The 24,257-nt window shown below is 39.2% G+C and overlaps 1 protein-coding gene across 8 annotated transcripts in view; it reads left to right on the forward strand.

Moving 5' to 3' along the window:
- The window catches only part of ahi1 (Abelson helper integration site 1), a 205,354-nt gene that overhangs the window by 81,975 nt on the left and 99,122 nt on the right, over positions 1-24,257 (forward strand). For all 8 annotated transcript variants that reach the window (XR_011883895.1, XR_011883903.1, XR_011883899.1 and 5 more), the window contains 4 exons: positions 810-1,015; positions 6,211-6,262; positions 7,503-7,579; positions 21,742-21,859. Coding sequence is in view for 5 of the 8 variants with exons in the window: in XM_072249423.1 (XP_072105524.1) it covers positions 810-1,015; positions 6,211-6,262; positions 7,503-7,579; positions 21,742-21,859 (453 nt within the window). In the remaining 3 variants the exon portion in view is untranslated. The remainder of the gene's footprint in view (positions 1-809; positions 1,016-6,210; positions 6,263-7,502; positions 7,580-21,741; positions 21,860-24,257) is intronic.

Consider the following 24,257-nt stretch of genomic DNA (forward strand, 5'->3'; position numbering starts at 1 on the left):
CCTTCTACACCCTCCTTAACTCCACCAACCTCTGTGTCACCTTCAAACTTACTAACCCTCCTTTCCACCTCCTCATCTAAGTCATTTATAAAAATCACAAATTGCAGAGGTCCCAGAACAGATCCCTACAGAGGACCTTCAGTCACGGAACTCCAGGCAGAGTATGTTCCATCTGCTACCACCCTCTACCTTGTATGGGCAAGTCATTTCTGTATCCATGCAGCCGGGTTTTCCTGAATACAACACCTACTGACTTTCTGAATGAGTCTACCATGGGAAACCTTGTCAAACGTGTTACTAAAATCCATATAGGCCACATCACTGCTCTGTCTTCATCAATTTGGTTTTGTCACTTCCTCAAACAAGTTAGCCAGGCTCATGAGGCACAATCTGCCCCTCACAAAGCCATGCTCTTCTCCATTAGTTTGCCCACCACTGATGTCAGTCAGTTGGTTGTTTCCATGTACAAAGCTTGAGTGCAATGTGACTAGAAAAATAGCAGACTGTTGATTAAATCTGCTCATTAAAGAAATGAAATTTAAAAACACTTTATTGGCAGTACATATTTTGCATCTCTAACCTTCTATGCTACCTTTCAAAACAGGGAACTTGTGAAAATTATTATTGTATTCCATTCAAATTGTTTTGGAAGTAGTGGTAAATGCCATTTGCATTATTGTTTTAATGGTTCTTATTTCATAGCTATATATTAGATACAGATCTTTACAATTATTGATACAACGTAACACTAATGTTTAAAGCACCATATAGAATGGTGGTTATTTGAAATTTTTTCATTTTCTTTCTAGTTGCTCAGATGGAAGCTGAAAGTATGAGAAATGTCAGTAGAGCGAATTTAAAATCTACAACTACATCTACACCAAAAGGACCCAAGATTCTCAGCAGCAGTTTTGATGGTGGGACTTCATATGATGCCTCTCTTTCTTCATTTAGTCATATATCCAGGATGTCCATGAAAATGCAAAAAGTCAGGGAAAGACTGGATTCTGTTTTGGTATGTACTATTCATTGATTTAGTTGCTGATTAAGTTGGGCATGTAGTCAAGTGGTTAAGGCATTCGACTGGCGTTCTGAAGGTCCTGAGTTCAAGCCCCAGCCGAGGCAGCGTGTTGTGTCCTTGAGCAAGGCACTTAATCTCACAGTGCTCTGCGACGACACTGGTGCCAAGCTGTACGGGTCCTAATGCCCTTCCCTCGGACAACATCGGTGTCATGGAGAGGGGAGACTTGCAGCATGGGCAACTGCCGGTCTTCCATACAACCTTGCCCAGGCCTGCGCCCTGGAGAGTGAAGACTTTCCAATGGTCTCGCAAGACTAACGGATGCCTTTTTTTATAGTTGCTTATCAGTAGTAGCAAGGTATAATTTTCACAGCCCTTCTTTATAAAGAAAACGTGCTCAAAAAATGAACAAAGAGTGTTGGATGGTCCTTTTTAGATTGCAGTACTATCTGTAAGTATACCAAGTGTTTTTATTTTGCATCAGACCCATCACTGAGTGAAAGCCTTAGATCAAGTCAAACTGGTAGGTGGGTAACAATGTGGTCATAGTTACAGAAGATTTCAATTTCTGGAGACCAGATGTGGGGAATGGCAATTTCAACCAAGAGATGCAGAATTGATATGATCGCCATGTGCATAGAGTCACAGAGCACTACAGCACAGAAAAAAGGCCTTTTGACTCTTCCAATCTGTGCCAAACTATTATTATGGCTGATGCCATTGATCTACACCTGGATCATAGCCATCCATACCCCTCCCATCCATGTACCTATTCAGATTTCTCTTAAATGTTGAAATTGAACCTGTATCCACCACTTCCACCAGCAGTTCGTTCCACAGTCTGACGACCCTCTGAGTTAAGACGTTCCCCCTCAGCTTCAACTTAGAAACCTAAACATGTTCAAAAATCCATCTCAACTAATACTGCTACTTTTTGGATTTAACATTGTGCATACCTTATGATTTCAAAAGGACACGAAATTTAAATATAAAAATGAATAGTCACGCATATTAAGCAAGTGTATAGCATCTTTAAATTGACATTTCATCCATCTATTGGTGAGTAAACTGTTTTAAAGATATTGCAGTGTTGTAAAGTCAGAACTGCAAGTAATGTCCAAGATTTTAAATAAGCAATTTTTTTTTGCTTTATTGACATGAGAAATGTTTGTAGACAAGTCAGCCACTCAGTTCCAATGAGAGTATAAATTTGGCGTATGTTATAAAATGTGTGAGGAAAATTGGCAATAAAAGCCGAGAATGGAGAAAATTAATGTGAATTTGGATGGAATGCTCTGCATTAGTAGCGAAAGGGACGTGTTGAAAGGTTCTAGTTTTGATGAAAGCGCGTGGTGAAGATTTGATTGTATTAGTAAAACAAAAAATGAGGAGTCTTGAAAGAAAATTAATAAATATCTCCATAGAATATATTTTGTGTAAAAATGTGCAAACCAATTAGAAAATGAGTAGCAGAAAGAAGGTTTAACAGGTGAAACCAACCAAAGCATGTTTAAGATCAGATCTGAGGGAAAACATCAACATTTTACAAATACAAATATATAAGAGGTTGAGAGGCCACAGTGCAGCATTGAGGAATTGTGATCATAAGTGGTTGATTGTGCTTGTAAAATAGCTTTGATAACCAGTGCTTGAAGGTTTATCAGCAAGCAAATTTACCTTGAAATTGATTGAGCGTATGTGACATTGGGTATATTTAAGGCAGAGGTTGATAGATTCTTGACTAGTCAGGGCATGAAGGGATAGATATGTAGAGAAGGCATGAGATTAGGGCTGAAAGGGAAATGGATCAGACATGATGAAATAGCAGAGCAAATTCGATGGGCAAAATGGCCCAATTCTGCTTCTATATCTTATGGTCTGAAAACACTTAAAGTGTAAGTCACATAAGAGTCCATTCTGCCTTCATTCCACATCCTTTTGTTTTCATTTGTTTCGGTGAGAGTTGAATTCATGTCTAATTCTAAATTTTTGCCATACAGTCCCATTTAAAATAAGTGGAGTCTCGGATTCTTTGCCTGATCTGACTTGGCACATATTCTGAATGGTGAGCTCAACAAGTCTAAACTTCACATGAAGTCCAGCAACGGAACGAACTGACGCGTTCCCGGCCCTCAATCTGTTAGTAAGGAACTTGCAAGGAAGTCACAGACTTTCAGTTTTAGACACCAGATGAGTCAGTTCAAGTCGGAACTGCAGGAAAAAGTCAACATAAATAGACCTTTAAACTTTTTGCATGCACAGTGTTATAAGAATTCCAGACCACAGCTTAAAAATGATTATTCAGTTAATGGGATTGTTTTATAAATGGAATAAGCAAGAACGTTCATGGATAAGCATTCATATAAGACTCATCTAAAAGATTTAAATAAAAATATCAGGAAGTTGGGTATTATGAAAAGTGTAATTATTGCAAAATATGAGTACAGAGAGATTTGGAATTCGATGTGTGTTTTAGGTTTTCATTTTTAGTGTGCTAAATTAGAACCAGTATGTTCTTCAGCTGTTTAATTATTTCACCAGAAGCACTGTTATGTAGTAAGCAGAATTGTTTAGTTATTCAAGACCAACATTATTACTGAAAAGAAGGCCATCTATATTTTTAATAGTATTTGCTGTTTTTGAAGCTCATGAAAGACAGGTGTTCCCAATTTGTGAAGTCTTTGCCCAGGTGCATTCACCCTGTGGGTGGAAGCAAGGGAATCCAGCCAAGATTAACTACTTTCCATAAAAAAAAAATGCATTACATTTTCAATGGAAGCAATTGTTAAGAAGACTTTAGGGGCAACAAGATGGTGAATTACCGTGTGCTGATGCTATTAACGGAAATATCCGTGGATGGTGCACCTGTTTTGTGTGTGGAGGTGAGGGGGTGTCAATTGACAGGGATCATTAAGGATTATTCAACCCAATGCAATCTTGGAATATTGTCAAATCGAGAAAATTGAGTACCTATGATAGTTAGAAATTTATATTTAGATTACAATTGTTTTAATGTGCGAATTGTAATACATTTATTATACTGTTTTTAAAAATGGAGATTTAGAATGTTGCTTTGAAAATTTTAACTCCTTTGTGCATCCAGTATTTGAAATTTATAATTTTGTTTCGCACTCACTGCTAGCATGGTACATAAAGTACAATGTAGATTTCTCTTTCAATCAATCAGTTTTGTCCCTGTACCCAGGAATTTGGCCAAAAAACTGCAACTTTATTGACCAGGAGTAATAAATGATTTTGTCCCATTTATTGGATTCCACTGTTTCAACGTGTTTGCTTTCCATCACAGGAATGCTATATTTCAACCTCAATTCACTTGTTTATCTTAGTCTCTCTGCTGATGAAGGCATTTATGCCTCATGTCTTTACACTAATGAAAACATTAGTCATTCAGTTGCCATTCAGTCTTTTAAATTATGTCAGTTGTGTAAAGGGTCTGCTGAGTGCATTTTTGAGTTTGGGCGTTCTCCACCCAGAGTACATGCAATTGCTTTGATTTCAGCACACCTCCCTCCAAATGGGTGTTCAGCATGGAAGGGTTCTGCTGTTTAAGTACAGTGAGAACATTCCTTTGGCCTATTTGGACTTAGGAAGTGACATCCTGGGGTCCAGGGTAAACTTTACAAACTGCTTCTGGAGAAAGGCATACAGATTATTGAGGAAAGTAGAAGTTGGCTGGCAGTTCTGAACATGATTATCAAACTGTTCCTTGTTTTCGCGATCAACTTGTCTTGTATCCCCGATTTAACTGGCAGTTTTATAGCATTGCAACGTATCTTCTTGATTTGTACAAATATCAACATCATTTTCTTGTTCCATAATTCTTGCATTTACATGTGCTCATTTCCTGTTCCCTGACTTGCTTTTGTGTATTTACTTTTGTGAATACACGAAGCAAAATGTTTGAAATTACTTTTATGGGACTGTTTCCTTGCTGTTTGTTTATATACAGTGGATTCTGGTTCATTGGGGCACACTGAGACCAGTACATTTTTGGCCCAATTAAGTGACTGTCCAATTAGCGGAAGTTTCATGAAATAGTTCTTACAAAAAGACAAACTGTGTTTCACTGAGTAAGAAATTGTGTATTTAAATGAAATGCACAACAAATTGGAACACCACCAACTTTACTACAGTACTGTAAAACTGTATATTAGTTCCAAATGGCTATTGACAGAAAAAGTCATACAATGTACGCTGCAGTGTTCTTTTGATTGGCTGTAAATTAACAAAATCAGTGTAGACACCTGGTGTAGATAATGGACTGCATTCATTACCTTCCTGCATGAAGTAGTGTCAAAAATCACTGCTTTTTAATTCAGTGTCGGTCAGCCTAAATGAATAACATAACGCAAAGTGTATGCAACTAATGCTGTTTAAAAATTGTTCTTTCAAAGTACGGCATAGTGTCTAACAGGCACACAAATGTACATGACTGACACTAGTTAGAAGCTGTTACAATCTCCAAATCTTCATTTTCATTGTAACTTTCAAAATGATTGTTGATACCTTCAAATTGTTCATAGTTCCTCACTTGCTGAAATAGTGATATAGTTTCATTTTCATTCCTGGCCTATTCTTCCATCACCAGACCTGAGTGCTTGAAACCGCAGTAAGCAAAACGGTTCTGAGTTGTCTTACTCGCCAGCTATCAGTGACTGAAATCAGTAATTTTGAACACAAGTATATGCAACTGACATTAGTTAGAATCTGTTCAGCAACAACCTGAACAGTTATATGACGTCGTATCCCAAATAAATGAAGGAAGTCCTGGGTTTTTCTCATTTAGTTTTTTTTTCCTTTATGAATTGTCCAAAATTAGTGGCTGCCCCAATAGATTGATCGCCCAAATAACTAGACCACTGTGTAGGTTTTCTTCCTAATTCAGTAATATTTGAGGCAACAGGTTTTATAGTATATTTTTTTCCAATCCAGGAAGTGGAATATTTCATTGTAGTATACTTTGTACGGATATTTACCTACTTTGGTAATTTCATGTAAAATGTTGAGATAATTGTATAATAAAACTGGTAAAGTAAACTGAACTACCTCCCTTTCTTAATGTGTGACAAGCTCAAGCTAGGTGCAGCACTGTCAAAGATAACAAATAAATATGGTTGCCTAATGTTAAGTTGTTCAAAATATTGATATCTGAACCTCATTTATTGTAGGACTCGGTACAACAACGTTCCTCAGAAATGGACCACTATCTAGTTCAACAAGGTATGTATGTGTTCAAGTGCAGACACTAACTTGTTATTTATTGCCTGCTTTTCCAGTTTTATTTCAGCCTTTCAGTTTTTCTCATAGCTTTGCTTAGTTATTAGGTTCCAGTAACATTATACTTACTATTGGAACAGAAGTATCAGTTTGTCTAACACTGGACAAGTGTGTGGAGATATGCAATCAATCTTCTGTGTCTGTTTAGCAGAAGTAAACATTCAAAGAAGCATGGAGCATTGCAGTGATAAAGTTATTGGACTGGTGACAAGCTTCAAATAACAACCGATGGACCCCAGTTCAAACCCACAGTAATTATAATAATGATTTGATAATCTAATAAGCTGTACCACAAGGAATCAAGTGTTAGCAATAGCAACCATATTCTCAGTGGATTGCTTTGAAAACCAACCTGGTCTTTCAAAAGAGCAACACACATCAAAGTTGCTGGTGAACGCAGCAGGCCAGGCAGCATCTCTAGGAAGAGGTGCTGCCTGGCCTGCTGCGTTCACCAGCAACTTTGATGTGTGTTGCTTGAATTTCCAGCATCTGCAGAATTCCTGTTGTTTGCGTTTCAAAAGAGCATATCTGCTATCCTTGCATAGTTTGGCCTATATGCAATTTTATATCTGTAGCAATAGAGATGATACTCTGATGTCCTCCCAACTGATATGCCAGTCTCTTGGCCCAGCGGTATGGCGTGCCATTTTGGAAGACAGAATGATGTTTTGCCAGTGATGCCCACATTCTGAAAAAATGAACAAATAAAGCTAATAAGAACATAGCTTATTTGATATAAATGAAGTCCAGAGGGAAGAAATTTGTTCAGAAAAGTTTTTATATTTTGTTGGAAAATGATTGAATGAAGCTAATTGTTTTTAAGATTAATTTTAGAAGAAAAATAAGAGTTAAGTTTTGAGAAGAAGGCATCAAATTGGTAAAAGGAAATTGGTATTCAGAAAAATTGTTCAAAGTTTTTAATTTAAAATTGTTTGTTCTGCAGTAATGAATAATGAATATGAAAGCCAAAATATCAACATGGTTTGGTTGAGCTGTGTCCCGTCTCTGTTGTGATTTGTATGTAACTGACTTTAATTACTATGATGTTTTAATAGAAAGTTGCTATTTATTGCACTTTGTTACATGTTGGTCTAAGTTTACATTTGCAAAAAGTTCCAAAATACATTTATAATTAATTTATGTTCAACTTTGATAGAACTAATTTTCTATTTTTATCCAATAGATTTGGCTCCCATGACATCCTTGGATATGAAGCAGGATTCCAGTTTTAGTTCAACAGGGAGTACCTTTCTCAACAGTGTAAGAATTGATGACACTTATTGCCAAGATGTTAAAATGCCACACTTTTGATAGAAAATACCTCACAATGAAAGCGACTTGTACTTTTTATTTTGCATCAGGCTGGGTGGAAAAATTTCTTAAGATTTTGTACTTGTTTCTTATAAGGGTATTAAGTTATGATCAATTTTGAATTAATGCTTTTCAAGTATCAACAGCTTATGCAATAGCATTCAGTTAATTTTTAACTCTGTCCAGTATACCTTTAAATCCACAACATAAAATGTCATATCCATGAATTGATAGCTTAGGCATTAATGGGAGAAGGAAGCTTTGTGAATCACATCATCCTCAAAAATGGCAAAGATCAGCAGGACCACTACCTTGAATTAGGATTGCTACTGTAAACTGTTCTTGGCCTCATCCTGAGGTTCCTATCAACATGTACGGAAGTCTTCAGACAATTCAGTTCACTCCACATTACATCAAAAAACAGCCCTGATCACATTCTAGTAATAATGCTGAAGAGTAGAGCAGAATATTATGTCTAGCACTGGTACAGAACTAAAACAGTGGAAAATTGCTCACACGTGTCCTTTGTCCAAAGAAGAACCAATCAAACCACTTTCAGTTTGTTTTATTTAAGTGATGAAAGGAATGATCAAATCATTCTATCACAACCACTTCACCCAGATTTCATTATTGATTTAAAGTTCAATCTGAAAGGATCTGAAATTCAAAACTAAATTTAGACATTGGTGCAGCAATTCAAATAAAATTAGTATCAAGGTAAGGAAGTTAATCTGAAGCCAGTGGAGATTGTGAGAAAATTCTCTAATGGTTAGTCATAGCTGCTAAAAAGACTGTTGTACTTTTCAGTACAACATTTTTTTAATAGCGTCTATAAAAAGTATTCACCCCCCCCCCCAGAAGTTTTTCATGTTTTATTGTTTTACATTGAATCACAGTAGATTTAATTTGACTTTTTTGACACTAATCAATAGAAAACGACTCTTTGGTGTCAAAGTAAAAATAGATCTCTACAAAATGATCTAAATTAATTACAAATATAAAACACAAAATGATTAATTGCATAAGTATGCATCTGCCTTTAAAATGACACACCAAACTGGTGCAGCCAATTGGTTTTGGAAGTCGGGTGAATGGAGATCTGTTTTTGGAGACCTGTGTGCATTCAAGGTGTTTCAATTGATTGTGGTAAAAATACACTTGTATGTGGAAGGCAAAACTGCTAGTGAGTCAGTATCCTGGCAAAAACTACACCATAAAGACAAAAGAACACTCCAAGCAACTCCACAAAAAGGTTATTGAAAAGCACAAGTCAGGAGATACACCAAAATTTCCAAGTCATTGGATATCCCTTCGAGTACAGTTAAGTCATTCATCAAGAAATGGAATGAAAATGGTGCAGCTGTTAATCTGCCTAGAACAGGCTGTCCTCAAAAACTGAGTGACTCTGCAAGAAGGGGACTAGTGAGGGAGGCCACCAAAAGAGCTATGACAACTCTGGAGGAGTTACAAGCTTCAGTGGCTGAGATGGGAGAGACTGCACATACAACAACTGTTGCCTGCGTGCTTCACCAGTTGCAGCTTTACAGGAGAGTACCAAAGAGAAAACCACTGTTGAAAAACAAACTCTCATGAAATCTCAGCTGGAGTTTGCCAGAAGACATGCGGGAGACTCTGAAGTCAGCTGAAAGAAGGTTCTATGATCTGATGAAACCAAAATTGAGCTTTTTGGCCATCAGACTGGACGCTATGTTTGGCATAAGCCAAACACCGCACATCATCAAAAACATACCATCCCTACCATGTTGGTGGCTGCATCATGCTATGGGAATGCTTCAGTGCAGCAGGCCCTGGAAGGCTTGTGAAGGTAGAGTGCAAAATAGTTGCAACAAAATACAAGGAATCCTGGAGGAAAACCTGATGCAGTCTGCAAGAGAACTGCAACTTGGGAGATGGTCTGTTTTCCAGCAAGCCAATGGCCCCAAGCATAAAGCCAGAGCTACACAGGGATGGCTTAAAAACAACAGTTAATATCCTGGAGTGGCCAAATCAGAGTACAGACCTCAATCTAATTGACAATTTGTAACTGGATTTGAAAAGGGTTGTTTACTCATGATCCCCATGCAATCTGACAGAACTTGAGTAGTTTTGTAAAGAAGAATGAGGAAAAATTGCAGTGTCCAGATGTGCAAAGCTGATAGAGACCTATCCACAAAGACTCAAGGCTGTAATTGCTGCCAAAGGAGATCTACCTGCCTGTAGGTGAAATATACCTTTGCTCTGTTTGGTAGAAGAGGGAGTGAGAGCAGAAGTGCAGGATGTACATGTGGTCAAAAGTAAAATTCATGACATATGTGAATGATCATAAGCCTGATTCTGATATGGGTCTCTATTATGGACAGAGTGGGAAGTGGGCAGAGAGAAGGGAATCATGGTTGGGAAAAGGGGAAAGAATAGGGGAGAGAGTGGGAAATGCTAGAGAGACATACAGGTTTCCCCTGCCGTCTGAAGGTAGAGCGTTCCTGTGAAACGGTTTGTAAGCCGGAATGTCGTAAAGAGAACAAGCAACTACCATTTATTTATATGGGAAAAATTTGTGAGCATTCGCAGACCCAAAAAATAACCTACCAAATCATGCCAAATAACACATAAAACCTAAACTAGCAGTAACATATAGTAAAAGCAGGAATGATATGATAAATGCATAGCCTATATAAAGTAGAAATACTTTTCTACAATCACTGCTGCGCTGTCCACCGTAGCGAAAATCTCACGCAAGCGCTTCAGCAGAAACTCTCTCTCCGGTAACCTTTAAACTATGAAGCTGCCAAATCATACTAAATAACACATAAAAATACACAGCCTATATAAAGTAGAAATAATGTATGTACAGTGTAGTGTCACTTACCAGAATCGGGAAGACAGCGCTGAGCACACTGATGGTGGTGTGTTCGGCTGAGACGTCGGAGGTTGGGGTGGTGCAGTGGTCCCCACCCTCCAGGCCACGGACCGATACCGATCCGCGAAGTATGCAGCGGTGCAGCGGTAGCTGGGATGCACCCAGCACATCTTTAAGAAAAAAGCCAAAATAAACAAGCTAATTAATTAGGTGCAGCCCGGCACATAAATGTCGGCCCAGATCAGCCGTGACGCAATCAGCAATCGCCTCTGATCTGGCCAACATTTACGGGCCGAGCGGCACCTAATTAATTAACTTGTTTATTTCAACTTCTTTTCTTAAAGATGTGCTGGGTACGTCCCAGCTACCGCTGCATTCTTCGCAGCAATGTATCAGTCCATAGCCCGGAGGTTGGGGTTGTGGGACACTGGGGTGTCATCTCATCGTCGTCTGTTTCCATCAGGGCAGGCAGGTCATCTTCTATGTCTGCCTGCCTTGATGTCGAAGGTGGAGGTTAGTCGTCTGCTGTGGCTGATGTGGAATGCTTGAAAAACGACAGTATGCTTGACTGCTTAGCCTCCCGCATTTTTCTATCATACAGTTCTTTGTAAGCACTCAAACCATCCTACAAATATGCCCTAAACCTATGTACCCATTAGAAATTAAAGTCGTACTTTTCTGCAATCATTGCAGCAAAAATCTCACGCAGTTGCTTCACATTCAGTTCCTGGTTGACTTCATTTTCGGTCTGTTCGCTACTGCATTCAGTTTCGCTTGTTATCCTTTCCTCTTCCAATTGCATCAGCTCTTCATCTATCAGTTCTTGGTCATGGCATGCCAAAAGCTCTTCAACATCATCTTCGTCAACTTCCACTAGCCAAACTCACTTTGTCCTTACTTCATTCACCATGATCGAAACGCTTAATTATGTCTAGTTTTACGCTAAGTGTAACACCCTTACGAGCTCTTTTATGCTTTTCCGATACCTTAGAACTCATCTTACTAACGGATGCTCAAAATAAATCGACATAAAGCACGGATGCTCACAGGCACGTGTTTAAGCAATGCTGGCTAGAATGCAGTTCCAGGGAGGAGCTTGGCTGCTCAGGGCGCGCGCTGCTTTTTTCCGTTACAGTGAAAATACCTTCTGTTAGCGAAAACAGGTTAACTAATGTAGGTCTTTCGTAACAGCGAATGTTCGAAAAGTGGGGGACACCTGTAAACCAATTGTTTGCAATCAATTACTTTGCCTCCTGTCTCAGAGTTAGGTGTGTCTGCATCCGTGCCACCTCTGCCTAGGTACTCTTTCTCTGCTATCTGTCCCTAACCCCTCCCCTAGCAGTTCACCCTCACCGTTCCCAGCAGCCTTTGCTCCTGCGAGATTTACAAACTCACTTTCCACTCCATGTTGACAAATACAGTACTGTACAAAGGTTTTAGACATCCTAGCTATAAATATGTACCTAAGACTTTTGCACAGTATTATAACTGTCCCATGATCCTCTCATATCCCTTTTGCCAATCTCCTGTCCAGCTCTTGGCTCCATCCCACCCCCTCCTGTCTTCTCCTAAAATTTTGGATCTCCCCCTCCCCTTCCCACTTCCAGATCTCTTACTAGCTCTTCCTTCAGTTAGTCCTGATGAAGGGTCTCGACCCGAAACGTCGACTGTACCTCTTCCTAGAGATGCTGCCTGGCCTGCTGCATTCACCAGCAACTTTGATGTGTGTTGCTTATAGCAGCAAAAATAGGCCACCACGTCCCTCAAGGCTACAGCACCATTCAAGATGATGTTGACTGATCTCATCCTCGACGGCTCTTTCATGCCATTCCTTGTAGCCCTAAGTTCCCTGATCGTTCAAAAATATTACTTATCTTCAATTTAAATAATGCCAATTATTCAGCCTACATAATACCGGAGACTCACCGCCTCTTGAGAAGAAATTCCTATGCAATTCAGTTTTAAATGACCATCTCTTGTAAGTATGTATTCTTGCTTGTGGCTGTTCCACCAGTGGTAATATCTCTGCATTTACCTTTTCATTCCTCCTTTCAATGCAAATGTTCCTCATTCCTCCAAATTCCACAGGATATACGCAGATCCAGCTCATTCAGCTACTTACGAGAGGATAGTGCTTTTACTCCATTGCCTAGTGAATCTCTTTTTGACTGCATTTGATGGAAATGGCAGAACATAGATACAGGAATGAAGTCTTTGTAAGAAGAACTTTATTTGAAATACTATGAGATTCTGTGTACTTGTAATGGATAGTTAGAATGGCTTTGTGTGTGAAAAATGGTGTCTTACAAATTTGCTCTGAGTTTTTGGAAGAGGTATCTAAGAGGTTTGACCAGAGCAGGGTGATAAACGTTGACTGAATGGACCTTGGCAAGGGCTTTTGATAAGGTCCCACATGGTAGATTGTTCTGGAACTTTAGATAACACGGGATCTCGAGTGATACAAAACTAGCTTAGTGGAAGGTTCAGAGGGTAGTACTTACTCAGATTTGAGGCCTGTGCTCAGTGGTATGGTCCACTGTAATTTGTAGTTATAGTAATGATTTAGATGACAATGTTGTTAACACAGTTAGTGAGTTAGCAGATGACAGCAAAATTGGTGGTGTTGTGGACAGGGAAGAAGCCTATTTAATGTTACACCAGGATCTGGGTGAATTGGGGAAGAGTGCCAAGGAACAGCAGGTGGAATTTAATTCAGACACTGCAAGCTGTTGCACTTTGGTCAAATAAACCTGAGCAGGACTTGCACAGTAAATGGGAGGGGCCTGGAGAGTGTTACAAACATAGAACAGTACAGCACATTACAGGCCCTTTGACCCATGATGTTATACCTTCCTTTTAATCTTCCTGCAAAATCAATATAATGCTTCCCTCCTGCATAGCCCTTTCATCCATGTGCCTATCTAAGAGTCTTGTAAATGTCCCTAATACATCTGCCTCTACCACTACACCAAGCAGTGCATTCTGTGCACCCACAACTCAGTTATTAAACCAATCCAGTTTAATATTATACCCTCTTGTGTTAGCTATTTCCATCCTGGGAAAAGGCACCAGCTATCCACTCTCAATGCTTCTTGCCATCTTATAGCCGTCCTGTCAAGTCACTTCTCATCCTCCTTCGCTCCAAAGAGAAAAGCTCTGCAGATCATTCACTACAAGCCATTCAGCCCACCCAGTTCATGCCTGTTATCAAGCACCCACTTACACTATGCTAATTTTGATTCCCATTCCCATCAACTCCTCTAGATTCTATTGCCCACCTACACAATAGGGTCTAGTTAGTTACCAAGGCTAATTAACCCCCCCCAGACTGCACATTTTTGGAAGGTTGGAGGAAACCAGAGTACGTGCAGGAACCTTATGCAGACATAGAGAGAATGCACTAACTTCACACAAGCAGTGCAGAAGGTCAGGTCTGTATCCAGGTCATTGCACTGTGAGGCAGCAGCTCCATTGGCTGTGCCACTATGCCATCTGGTTTCTAGATATTGCCTAGAATGATGTACATGAAATTCTGTCCTTAATAGTTTATGAACAATAATTTAAACATGATTTGAATAAGATGGAAAGGGAATAGCCCTAAGGCAATAGATGTCAACTGTAAGATGACTAGTAGTAAAAGAGTGCTCTGATAACAGGTAAAGAATGACAGAAAATTTGAATTGCAAGTTTATGCAAATTAAAATCTGCTTATGAAGTTCAAAAGTGTGGAACTGGCATGATGAGGCCCAGACATGAACTGCATTCTTTTTTTTTTGAAAAATAGTAATCTTATTTAATTCTGTCAGACTTTGAATTATTTTGTTCCAATATGGAAATTTTTCTTTTCTGGACCCTGTTCATTTACATTATTTGCATTTGATAAATAAGAAATGCAAAGTATTCTGTATAGAACTTGGCACCTATTCCTATTAAACATTTGTTCCTTTTATCTAATATAGACAAAATACATTTATACTGTTGAACAATTCAGGACTTGTCTTGAATATACTGTAGTTTTGCTGTTGTGGCCAACTTTAGGTAGTGATATGCACACATTATGAAAATATCCAATGTCAGTGTCTGCACTACACAAATAGGATTTTATTTTTTAGAAGTAATTACACATTTTTCTCCATGATTTGCTTCATTTTAATTAATCCAAAGAGGAATTTACATATAAAATGTAATGTTGAGAAGGAAGTATTTAAGTACATGGAAAACAAAATGCTATTTTCTAATATAATTTCCTTCGCTTTTAAGAAACATTTTTAAAAACCATTTTTCCAAGAAACAAGATGAAAATTGTTGAGAGTTTGCTTACACATTATTTTATATACTAAAACACTTTTAAGAAAAGGTGACACAAAGTTGTCTTTGACTACCTACAGCTGCACATATGCCATGCAGTGCATATTACTTGAAAATCTGATCTGTTGCATTGGTTAAATACATGATTTTTAATAAAGGAAAGATTAACAACAGGGTAGATTGTGTAAGGTGTGCCATCATCATCCCTCTCCTCTTTCTTTTAGAAACAGTCCTCAAGCTCACCATCCTCTCTTCTTTCAAATCTTTGAACGTGTGACCCACACTGAAAATTTCTAAATTTCTTCTCTTTAATTGCATTTTTTCATCCCTGCCAGTGTACTGAAAATGCTGTGTAATGTCTAATACCATCCAATATGATTTGAGGCCATAATTAATCTCTCTTTGGCCTCCTTGATTTTGTTACAGCATTTCACACAGTTGAAACATTCCATTCCTCTTTGCCACTGAATGGTGGAAATGCTGTTCATCTTGACCCTTTCCAGTACACTGGTGTTAGTGCATCTGTCCTTCCAGCTGATCCTCAAAATCTTTCGTAAGGTTCATTGCTGGTATTATTCCAGGGTTTTCAGGTGTCTTCTGAAGGTGATCCATGATTGAGATCCATACAGTAATGTAGGAAGGATGACTGCTCCATAGACCAAAAGGTACACCTGTATACCTGCTCGTTAATGTAATTAGCTAATCAGCCAATATTGTAGCAGCAACTTAATGCACAAAAGCCTTTAGACATGGTAAAGGTTTAATTGTTGTTTAGGCCAAACATCAGAATGGAGAGAAATCTGATCTAGGTGACTGTGACTGTGGAATGATTGTTGGTGCCAGTTGGGGTGGTTCGAGTTTCTCAGAAACTGCTGATCTCCTGGGATTTTCATGCACAACAGTCTTTAGAGTTTGCAGAGAATGGGGGGGGGGGTGCAAAAAACATGAAACATCCAGTGAGTGGCAGCTCTGTTGATGAGAGAATGCCTTGTTAATGAGAGAAGTCAGAGGAGTATGGCCAGACTGGTTCAAGGCAATGGTAACTCAAGTAACCATGTATTACACCATGGTGTGTAGAAGAGCATCTCTGAACACACAACATATCAAACCTTGAAGTAGATGGGCTACAGCAGAAGAAGACCACGAACTTAAGCTCAGTGGCCACTTTATTATGTTCAAGAGGTACCTAATAAAGTGGCCACTGAGTGTAATATCACCCAGTCAACTTATGCAGCCCCTTTCAGAGAACTTTGGACTTTGACCCCAATATCTCTCAGGACATTAGTACTGCCCCTTAGAGTATCATTGCTGTTAAGGGTCCTACAATTAACAGTGTACTGTTCCTTTCCATCTGAGCTCCCAAAGTCCAACACTTCACATTTGTTTTGATTATGTACCATCTGCCATTTTTCTGCCCATATCTACAGCTGGTCTATATTCCACGGTACCTTTGGTAATCCTCTACACTATCCATAGTGCCATCAATGTTTTTGTCATTTGCAGACTTGCTAACCAACCCAACCATATTTTCATCAGTCATTTGTATAAATAAAAGTAGCAAAGATCCTAGTAGAGTTCCTTGCTGAACACAGCATGGACCTCCAGTCTGAATAAGACCCATCAGCCACTATCCTCGGGCTAGGATTAGCAGATTTTGTGTATATTTTCTTTACTTCAGAAGGTGAGATTGCAGTTGTACTAACTTGCCACAGGGACAGCTAACAGTCTTCTGAGTAGTGGATGCAACTTGGTTTATAGTGTAAAATCTCCGATTATCAAAAAAAAATGGGCAAACAAATCCTTGGTAGCGTATATTCTGAACATTGAAAGTAATGTATTACCAATTACAATACTCTTTCATCAGGGCTCTCATTAATATTTCAGTTCCATCCAATTTGAATGTCATCTTTCATTTTATACTTGCTGGACAGGTGGTTTAACCAGGTGAAATCATTTTACCAGTCTTGCATTTGTCCTATTTATACTGTGCAATAGTGCAGAGAAAAACAAGACCATGCTTATAGATCTGTTGCTCGTATATCTTATAAATAACAGGCGTTGAACAATATTGCCTTTTGGTTGAATATTTTTTGAAGCCAGGATTTTTCTCATAACTGCTAAAAGGAGGAACATCTTTTTGTGCAGTGCCAAGGTCTGTGGTTAGTGATAATAAATTGGTCAGTCTATAAATGTAAGCCATCACATAAAAACTGGGAAGTAGTATGCAATCTTGGATGTTGCAAGAAATCCAGATAATGAGAAACACCAGACTTGAACTGTGTGGGGGCAATATTGGCGGAATGAAGGGTTGTTTTCAGACATAGTTGACCTTTTTGTACCGTAGAGGCCAGTGATTGGAAACATGGTAACATCATTTGAGTCTCAGGAAATTATTTCTTTGTTATGGTAACTATAACCTTACTAATTAAAAAAACAGTTTGGTTCACTGATGTCCCTCACTGAAGAAAACATGTTTTCTTTTACTGGTGTGGGCCACATGCAACTTCAGACCCACCAAGTGGTCAACCTGGTCCTGTAAAGATTATCATTCAGAACAATTAACCTTGTTTCTCTTTCCACAGATGTTTACTAATCTGCTGCTTTTAATCATAGCAGCATTATATTTAGTTCAGTTTCAAATTTTAAAAGTAGCTTTCTTTGTTATTTGAAAGATGGTGTAGCTACATAGAAACACACAAATACAAATAGATTTTTAATAGAGTTAATCATTGTAATGTGTTGTAAATAACAAAAAATCAAATCTTCACTTGGGACATCCATCCCATAGCATAGCAGAAGATCACATGAAAACTATTTCAGGCAGTGAGTACTGTCCGTAGGTTTTTCCATATTTGATGTGAAGTATATTTTAACTGAGTGTGCAAATCATGGATAATTTGCACTTAATCAATGATATGCCACTTGTTGCTCAGATATCTTTTTTGTTACATGTATTAAATTGGGTGAAACCCAGATAAGAAATGGAATCAGTATCAAGCCATACTCAGGTAAAAGGGATACCTTGGAGCAATTCACACTGTGAATGCATAAAATCCTGCCCATTAAGCACTCAGAAAGCACTCCTAGGAATAACAGTGCAAAAGAAATAAGTACACAAATAGAGTCCTTAATAATTCTATACAGAGATACATGCTGTCAGCAGTGCTGTGCCACAGATCCATTTTATGCTGCTGCTCCCATACACCATGGCTCAATGTAGGGAGGCTGCCTTTAAGGGATAGTGTTAGCCAAACTGTTCAGCACTGAAACGTGCAGATCAGGGCAGCTTCCTAGCCATCCTTGCACTTATCAGGATTAAGTGCATGTGCCATTGTTCCGTGTATTTTAACAGTCGATCAATATCTAATCAGAGTGTAAGACTAATCGTGCTATCAACAGTACCCAATTTGCATGTCATCTATAACCTTGCTAATGATATCTCCTCCATATCCAAGTCATTCCCAGCACATCAGTAGGTAGCAGCAGAGACAGCAGGGGTCACATTCGGTTCCCAGCAGACAATGTGCAGCCCCAGCAGTTGTCTTTTCTTAAAGTGCAGTGAGAAACATTTATCTATTCAGCAATACAGCTCTTCTGGCCCTTAGAGCAATACTGCCCTAGGAACCCCCAAGAAATCCAGTTAACCCTAACCTAATCACAGGACAATTTGAAATGACTAATTAACCTACCGGTATGTCTTTGGGCTATGGGAGGAAACCAGAGCACCCAGGCAAAACCCATGCATTCCACAGGGAGCATGTACCAATTCCTTACAGACGGCATCAGAATTGAACTCCAAGCTCCGGAATGCCCCGAGCTGTGATAACATCAGGCTAACAGCTGTGCTTCTGTGGCACCCATAATATGGCTGTGAGTGGTTGGATTAGAGGACTAAGAGCACCATGAAAAATCAGCAATCTGCGAGGTAGTCCCTGGCAGGGTATACACTAATACTGTTGTGCAAAGGAAAACTGTAATGTCATGCTTTCTTGATCAAATGGAGGGAGAGGGGGAATCAAGAAAGGTAAAACACAAGAGGTTCTGCAGATGTTGAAAATCCAGGGCAACACACACAATACTGGGGAACTCAGCAGGTTAATCAGCATCTATGGAAATGAATAAACAGTCGACATTTCGGGCTGCGACACGTCATCAGGACTCGAAGAGGGAAGGCGCCCAAATAAAAAGGTGGAGGGAGAGGAAGGAGGACAAGCTAGAAGATGATAGGTGAAGCCAGGTGAGTGGGAAAGATAAAGGGCTGGAGAAGAAGGAATATGATAGGAGAGAAGAAAGATTACCAGAAGGAGAGATCGACATACATGGCATCAGGTTTAGGGGCTACCTAGACAGAAAATGAGGTGTTGCTCCTCCACCCTAAGAGTGGCCTCATCATGGCGGAAGAGGAAGCAATAGACTGAAATGGTGGGAATGGGGATAGGAATTAAGTGCTTGGCCACCAGGAAATTCCGCTTTTGGCCAGTGGAACGGAGTTGCTTGACAAAGCGGTCCATCAATTTATGATAGGTTTCACCAATGTAGAGGAGGTTGCATTGGGAGCACCAGATACAATAGATGACCCTAGCAGATTCACAGGTGAAGTTAAGTCCTAGGAGGACTGCTTGAAGCCACTCTTTAAGAAAGGAGGAAGGCAGCAGAAAGGAAATTATAGACCAGTTAGCGTGACCTCAGTGGTTGGAAAGATGTTCAAGTCAGTTGTTAAGGATGAGGTGATGGAGTACTTGGTGGCACAGGACAAGATAGTACAATGTCAGCATGGTTTCCTTCAGGGAAAATCCTGCTTGATCAACCTGTTGGAATTCTTTGAGGAGATTACAAGTAGGATCGATAAAGGGGATGCAATGGATGTTGTATATTTGGACTTTCAGAAGGTCTTTGACAAGGTGCCACACATGAGGCTGCTTACCAAGTTAAGAGCCCATGGTATTACAGGAAAGTTACTAACATGGTTAGAGCATTGGCTGCTTAGTAGAAGGCAGTGAATGGGAATAAAAGGATCCTTTTCTGGTTGGCTGCCAGTTACTAGTGGTGTTCTGCAGGGGTAAGTGTTGGGACCACTTATTTATGTTGTGTATAAATGATTTAGATGATGGAATAGATGGCTTTGTTGCCAAGTTTGCAAATAATACGAAGATAGGTGGAGGGGCAGGTAGCGTTGAGGAAACGGGTAGGATGCAGAAGGACTTAGACCGGTTCGGAGAATGGGCAAGAAAGTGGCAAATGAAATACAATGTTGGAAAATGCATGGTCATGCACTTTGGTAGTAGACATAAATGTGTGGACTATTTTCTAAATGGGGAGAAAATCCAAAAATCTGAGATGCAAGTGTCTTAGGAGTCCTTGTGCACAACACACTGAAGGTTAACATGCAGGTTGAGTTGGTGGTGAGGAATGCAGGTGCCATGTTAGCATTCATTTCAAGAGGTCTAGAATACAAGAAAAAGGATGTGATGCTGAGGCTTTAAAAGGCACTGGTGAGGCCTCACCTTGAGTACTGTGAACAGTTTTGGGCCTCTCATCTTAGAAAAGATGTGCTGGCATGGGAGAGGGTCCAGAGGAGTTTCACAAGGATGATTCCAAGAATGAAAGGGTTATCATGCAAGGAATGTTTGATGGCTCTGGGTCTGTACTTACTGGAATTCAGAAGGATGGGGGTGGGGGCAGCGGATCTCATTGAAACCTTTCGAACGTTGAAAGGCCTAGACAGAATAGATGTGGAAAGGATGTTTCCTATGGTGGTAGAGTCTAGGACAAGAGGGCACAGCCTCAGGTTAGAGGGGCACCCTTTCAAAACAGAGATGCAGAGAAATTTCTTTAGCCAAAGGGTGGTGAATTTGTGGAATTTGTTGTCACATGCAGCTGTGGAGGCCAGGTCGTTGGGTGTATTTAGGGCAGAGGTTGATAGGTTCTTGTTTGGACATGGCATCAAAGGTTACAGGAAGAAGGCCGGGAACTAGGGTTGAGGAGGAGAGAGAGAAAAAAGGATCAGCCATGATTGAATGGAGGAGCAGACACGATGGGCCAGGTAGCCGAATTCTGCTCCTATGTCGTATGGTCTTGTGGTCTAAGGCCTAAATGGAGCTGAGGGAGGAGGTCAATGAACAGATGTGGCATCTCTGTCACTTGCAGGATTAAGTCCCAGGAGGGAGATTAGTGGGGAGGGACAAATGGACAAGGGAATTTCTGAGGGAGTGATCCTTGCAGAAAGTAGACAGTGGGGGTTTGGGAGGGGAGGGATGGTAAAGATGTATGTGGTGGTAGGATCCTATTGAAGAAGACAGATATTGCGAAGAATCATGGGGTGGTAGGTGAAGACTAGAGGAATTCTATCCTTGTTAAGATGGCAGGAAGATGTGAGTGCGAATGTTCGGGAAATGAAGGAGATGCAGCTAAGGGCAGCATCAGTGGTGGAGGAAGGGAATCCCATTCTTTCAAGAAGGCAGACATCTCTGATGACCTGGAAAGGAAAGCCTCATCCTGAAAAGAGATGTGGCAGAGACCATGGAACTGATAAAAGGGAATGGTACTTTTACTGGAGAAAAAGAAAAAGGAAAAAAAAATTCAAAAAAGTAAATTTCTGTATGGTTCTTCAGCAAAATTTAGATTTCAAATTTTTTTGGAGCTGTACCTTTTATTAATATGTTACAGTGATATCCGATGAAAAGATGAAGTCGTATTTGTAATTATGCTGTTTGTACAACTAATTGCAATTTAAAACTTTCTGATCATATCAAGAGAGTTGTGTATTATTTATACTGCCGATGTTAAAAAAAGAATCATCTGATTTTGCTTAACAGTGAATTCACAGATGTAATGTGAATTAGTGCACTGCTTACTGGGCAGCAGTTTATCCACTAGAGATTACATTACGTCATTTAGTAACCCAGGAAATTGCACTTCGGTTTCTGATTTGCCTTTCCTTTTGCAGGCCAGGCCAAAACGTTTTCTTCCTGCACCATCATTGCTGTCACCACACTCCAAACTGAGGCTCCCAAATACTGTGGGTGCTCAGCTATTAGCACAGCAACCGCCAACTTCACAGATGGGTAAGTATAAATTTAATTTAGTTACAGTTTCAGAACTTCACTTGAGACCCCTTATAAATTAAATGGGCTTTTGCTGAACAGTTATTGGTTCTATACTAATTCACATTCCTGATTCTTGTTATACCTAAAGTAGAAAACATTCAAAGCATCACCTGAAGGCTTCCTTTCAGTAAATGCATGATTCTTTGCTCCTGAACATAGAATTAATTTTGAAGAAAGATGCCACTTGTCAGTAAAGTATCAATGCAAGTTTCCTAAAGCAAAAATTGTATTGGATGAAATGGGAAAACTGATATAGAAACAGTTCGTTCGGCCAATTAGTTGATATTGGAATTCATGTTCTATTTGTGCTTTCTCGTCTACAACTATCAGTATATTCTTTTTCCATATTTGTGTACTGAAAGTGACTATTCATAACCTATCCCAGTTGTACCAGTGTTGAATGCTATGTAGCTCACTTGTTTGTCCTTTCCTCATTTAATGTTCCATGCTTTTCAAAAACTTTTTTTAATTCCCAGTTAAGGGATGTTATCATGTTGAATTCGAATCAAATTATTTCCTTCTTGGAATTGAGATGCCATAAAAATATATACCCGAGTTTATGGAATGTACTTGCTATTAAGATATTTAGTTAAGGAAAAACTAATTAAACTAAATGTATTAAGCAAAGAGATAACTGCAAAACGTTTATTGTAATTGAACTGAATTTTGAAGTTGCTACTTAAATTAATTTGTAGCCATATATTAATATAGTTTAATAATTATAACATTTTTCAAGTAACTTTATCACTATTTACCTGAAGTACTCCATACTGAACAATTAGGAATGTAGATCTAGCATGCCAAGAGGGCTAAGCCAGTTTTTGTGTACCTTTATCTTTCCTTATTAAGCTTAGTTGAGGAAAGCCACAGCAGTTAGAAGTAATGGCGTTCTATAATCTTTTATTTATTTTGAAGCGTCTAAATTCACAATGACCAGAGCAAATTCAAAATTTGCTTATTGTTTTGTTTATTAGTAGCAGAACAAATGGCCACAATGATTAAAATGCCATTGGTAAGATGTAAGAAATGAGGAATCAAATACCAAACTGTCAGATTATCCAAATTAGTTTTTATTTTAGATACAAAATGCTGAAGGAACTCAGGCAGCATCTAAGGAAATGAATAAACAGTCTACATTTCAGGCCAAGACCCACGATGATGAAGGGTCTCGACTTGAAACGTCAACTATTTATTCATTTTCATAGATGCCACCTGACCTGCTGAGTTCCTCCAGCATTTTCTGTGTGCTGACTGTGGATTCCACTATCTGCAGGATCTCTTGTATTCTATTTCAGATTATATTGCCCTGGACAAACAGAACACTTCTTAGACATCTGATTGGCTTTCTAAAAATTAAGAAAATTCCAAAACTATGGATTATGCTTCTAATCTTCCTAGGGTTTCAGTATTAGGGTAACAAGTAAAACCACCGTTGATGGCAATAATATATTAGTGCTTAAAATATAATTTAATTACATGGCTTAATTATGAATATATTAGTTAAAACGTTCTTACATTTTTATAGGGTAGAGAACACATTCTTGCTTCCAGTTTTCATGCAGAACATTCTTTCATTAGTTTAGGACTGCTTGTATGAATAGCTTCAGCTATTTTCTTAATATGGTAAACTGTTTGTACTCACAATGGCTAAGTAGGTTATTTGTATATTGAGTCATTCATTATTTGGTTATGCTGTGGTATAAACTCATTTGTTTACATGGGAACACACGGAATAGGAACAGGAGTAGACCACTCACCCTCATGTCTCCTTCAACAGTCAATAAGATCATGGCTGATCTGATTGTAACCTAAATTCTCTATTCCCACTGCTCCAGTAACCTTTCATTCCCTCGAATATCTACCTCTGCTTTAGAAATATTCATATATTCCTCTGCTTTTGGGAAAAAATGAGTTAGTTCTCAGGGATCAATATCCCATTTCCAGTTCATTACTGCAGAGGTTCCTCAAGAGCCAACCTTCTTTATTGGTTTCATCAATGACCTTTCTTCCATTATAAGGTAAGAAGTGGAGATGTCCGTGATCAATGCACAAGAACATTTGTGTTTGCCTTGGAGAATATACCGAGTTTTTCCAAACCAGAAGCTATGAACAGGAGATTTGCAATCTGCTGAGGGCTAGGTCTGAGGCATTGAAGACCAGTGATTTCAAATCCTACAAGAAGTCCAGGTACAACTTACCAAAAGTCATCATGGGAGTGAAAAGGCAATTCCATGTGAAATTTGAGACAGTCAAACACATGACAACTGTGATAGGTTTACACACCATTGCTTCCTACAAGGCAAAACCTAACACGTAAATGGCAGTGACGCTTCGCTCCCCAAGGAGCTCAGTGCCT

This window comes from Mobula birostris, chromosome 2 (genome assembly GCF_030028105.1).
Source record: "Mobula birostris isolate sMobBir1 chromosome 2, sMobBir1.hap1, whole genome shotgun sequence".
In the NCBI taxonomy this organism is placed as follows: Eukaryota; Metazoa; Chordata; class Chondrichthyes; order Myliobatiformes; family Myliobatidae; genus Mobula; species Mobula birostris.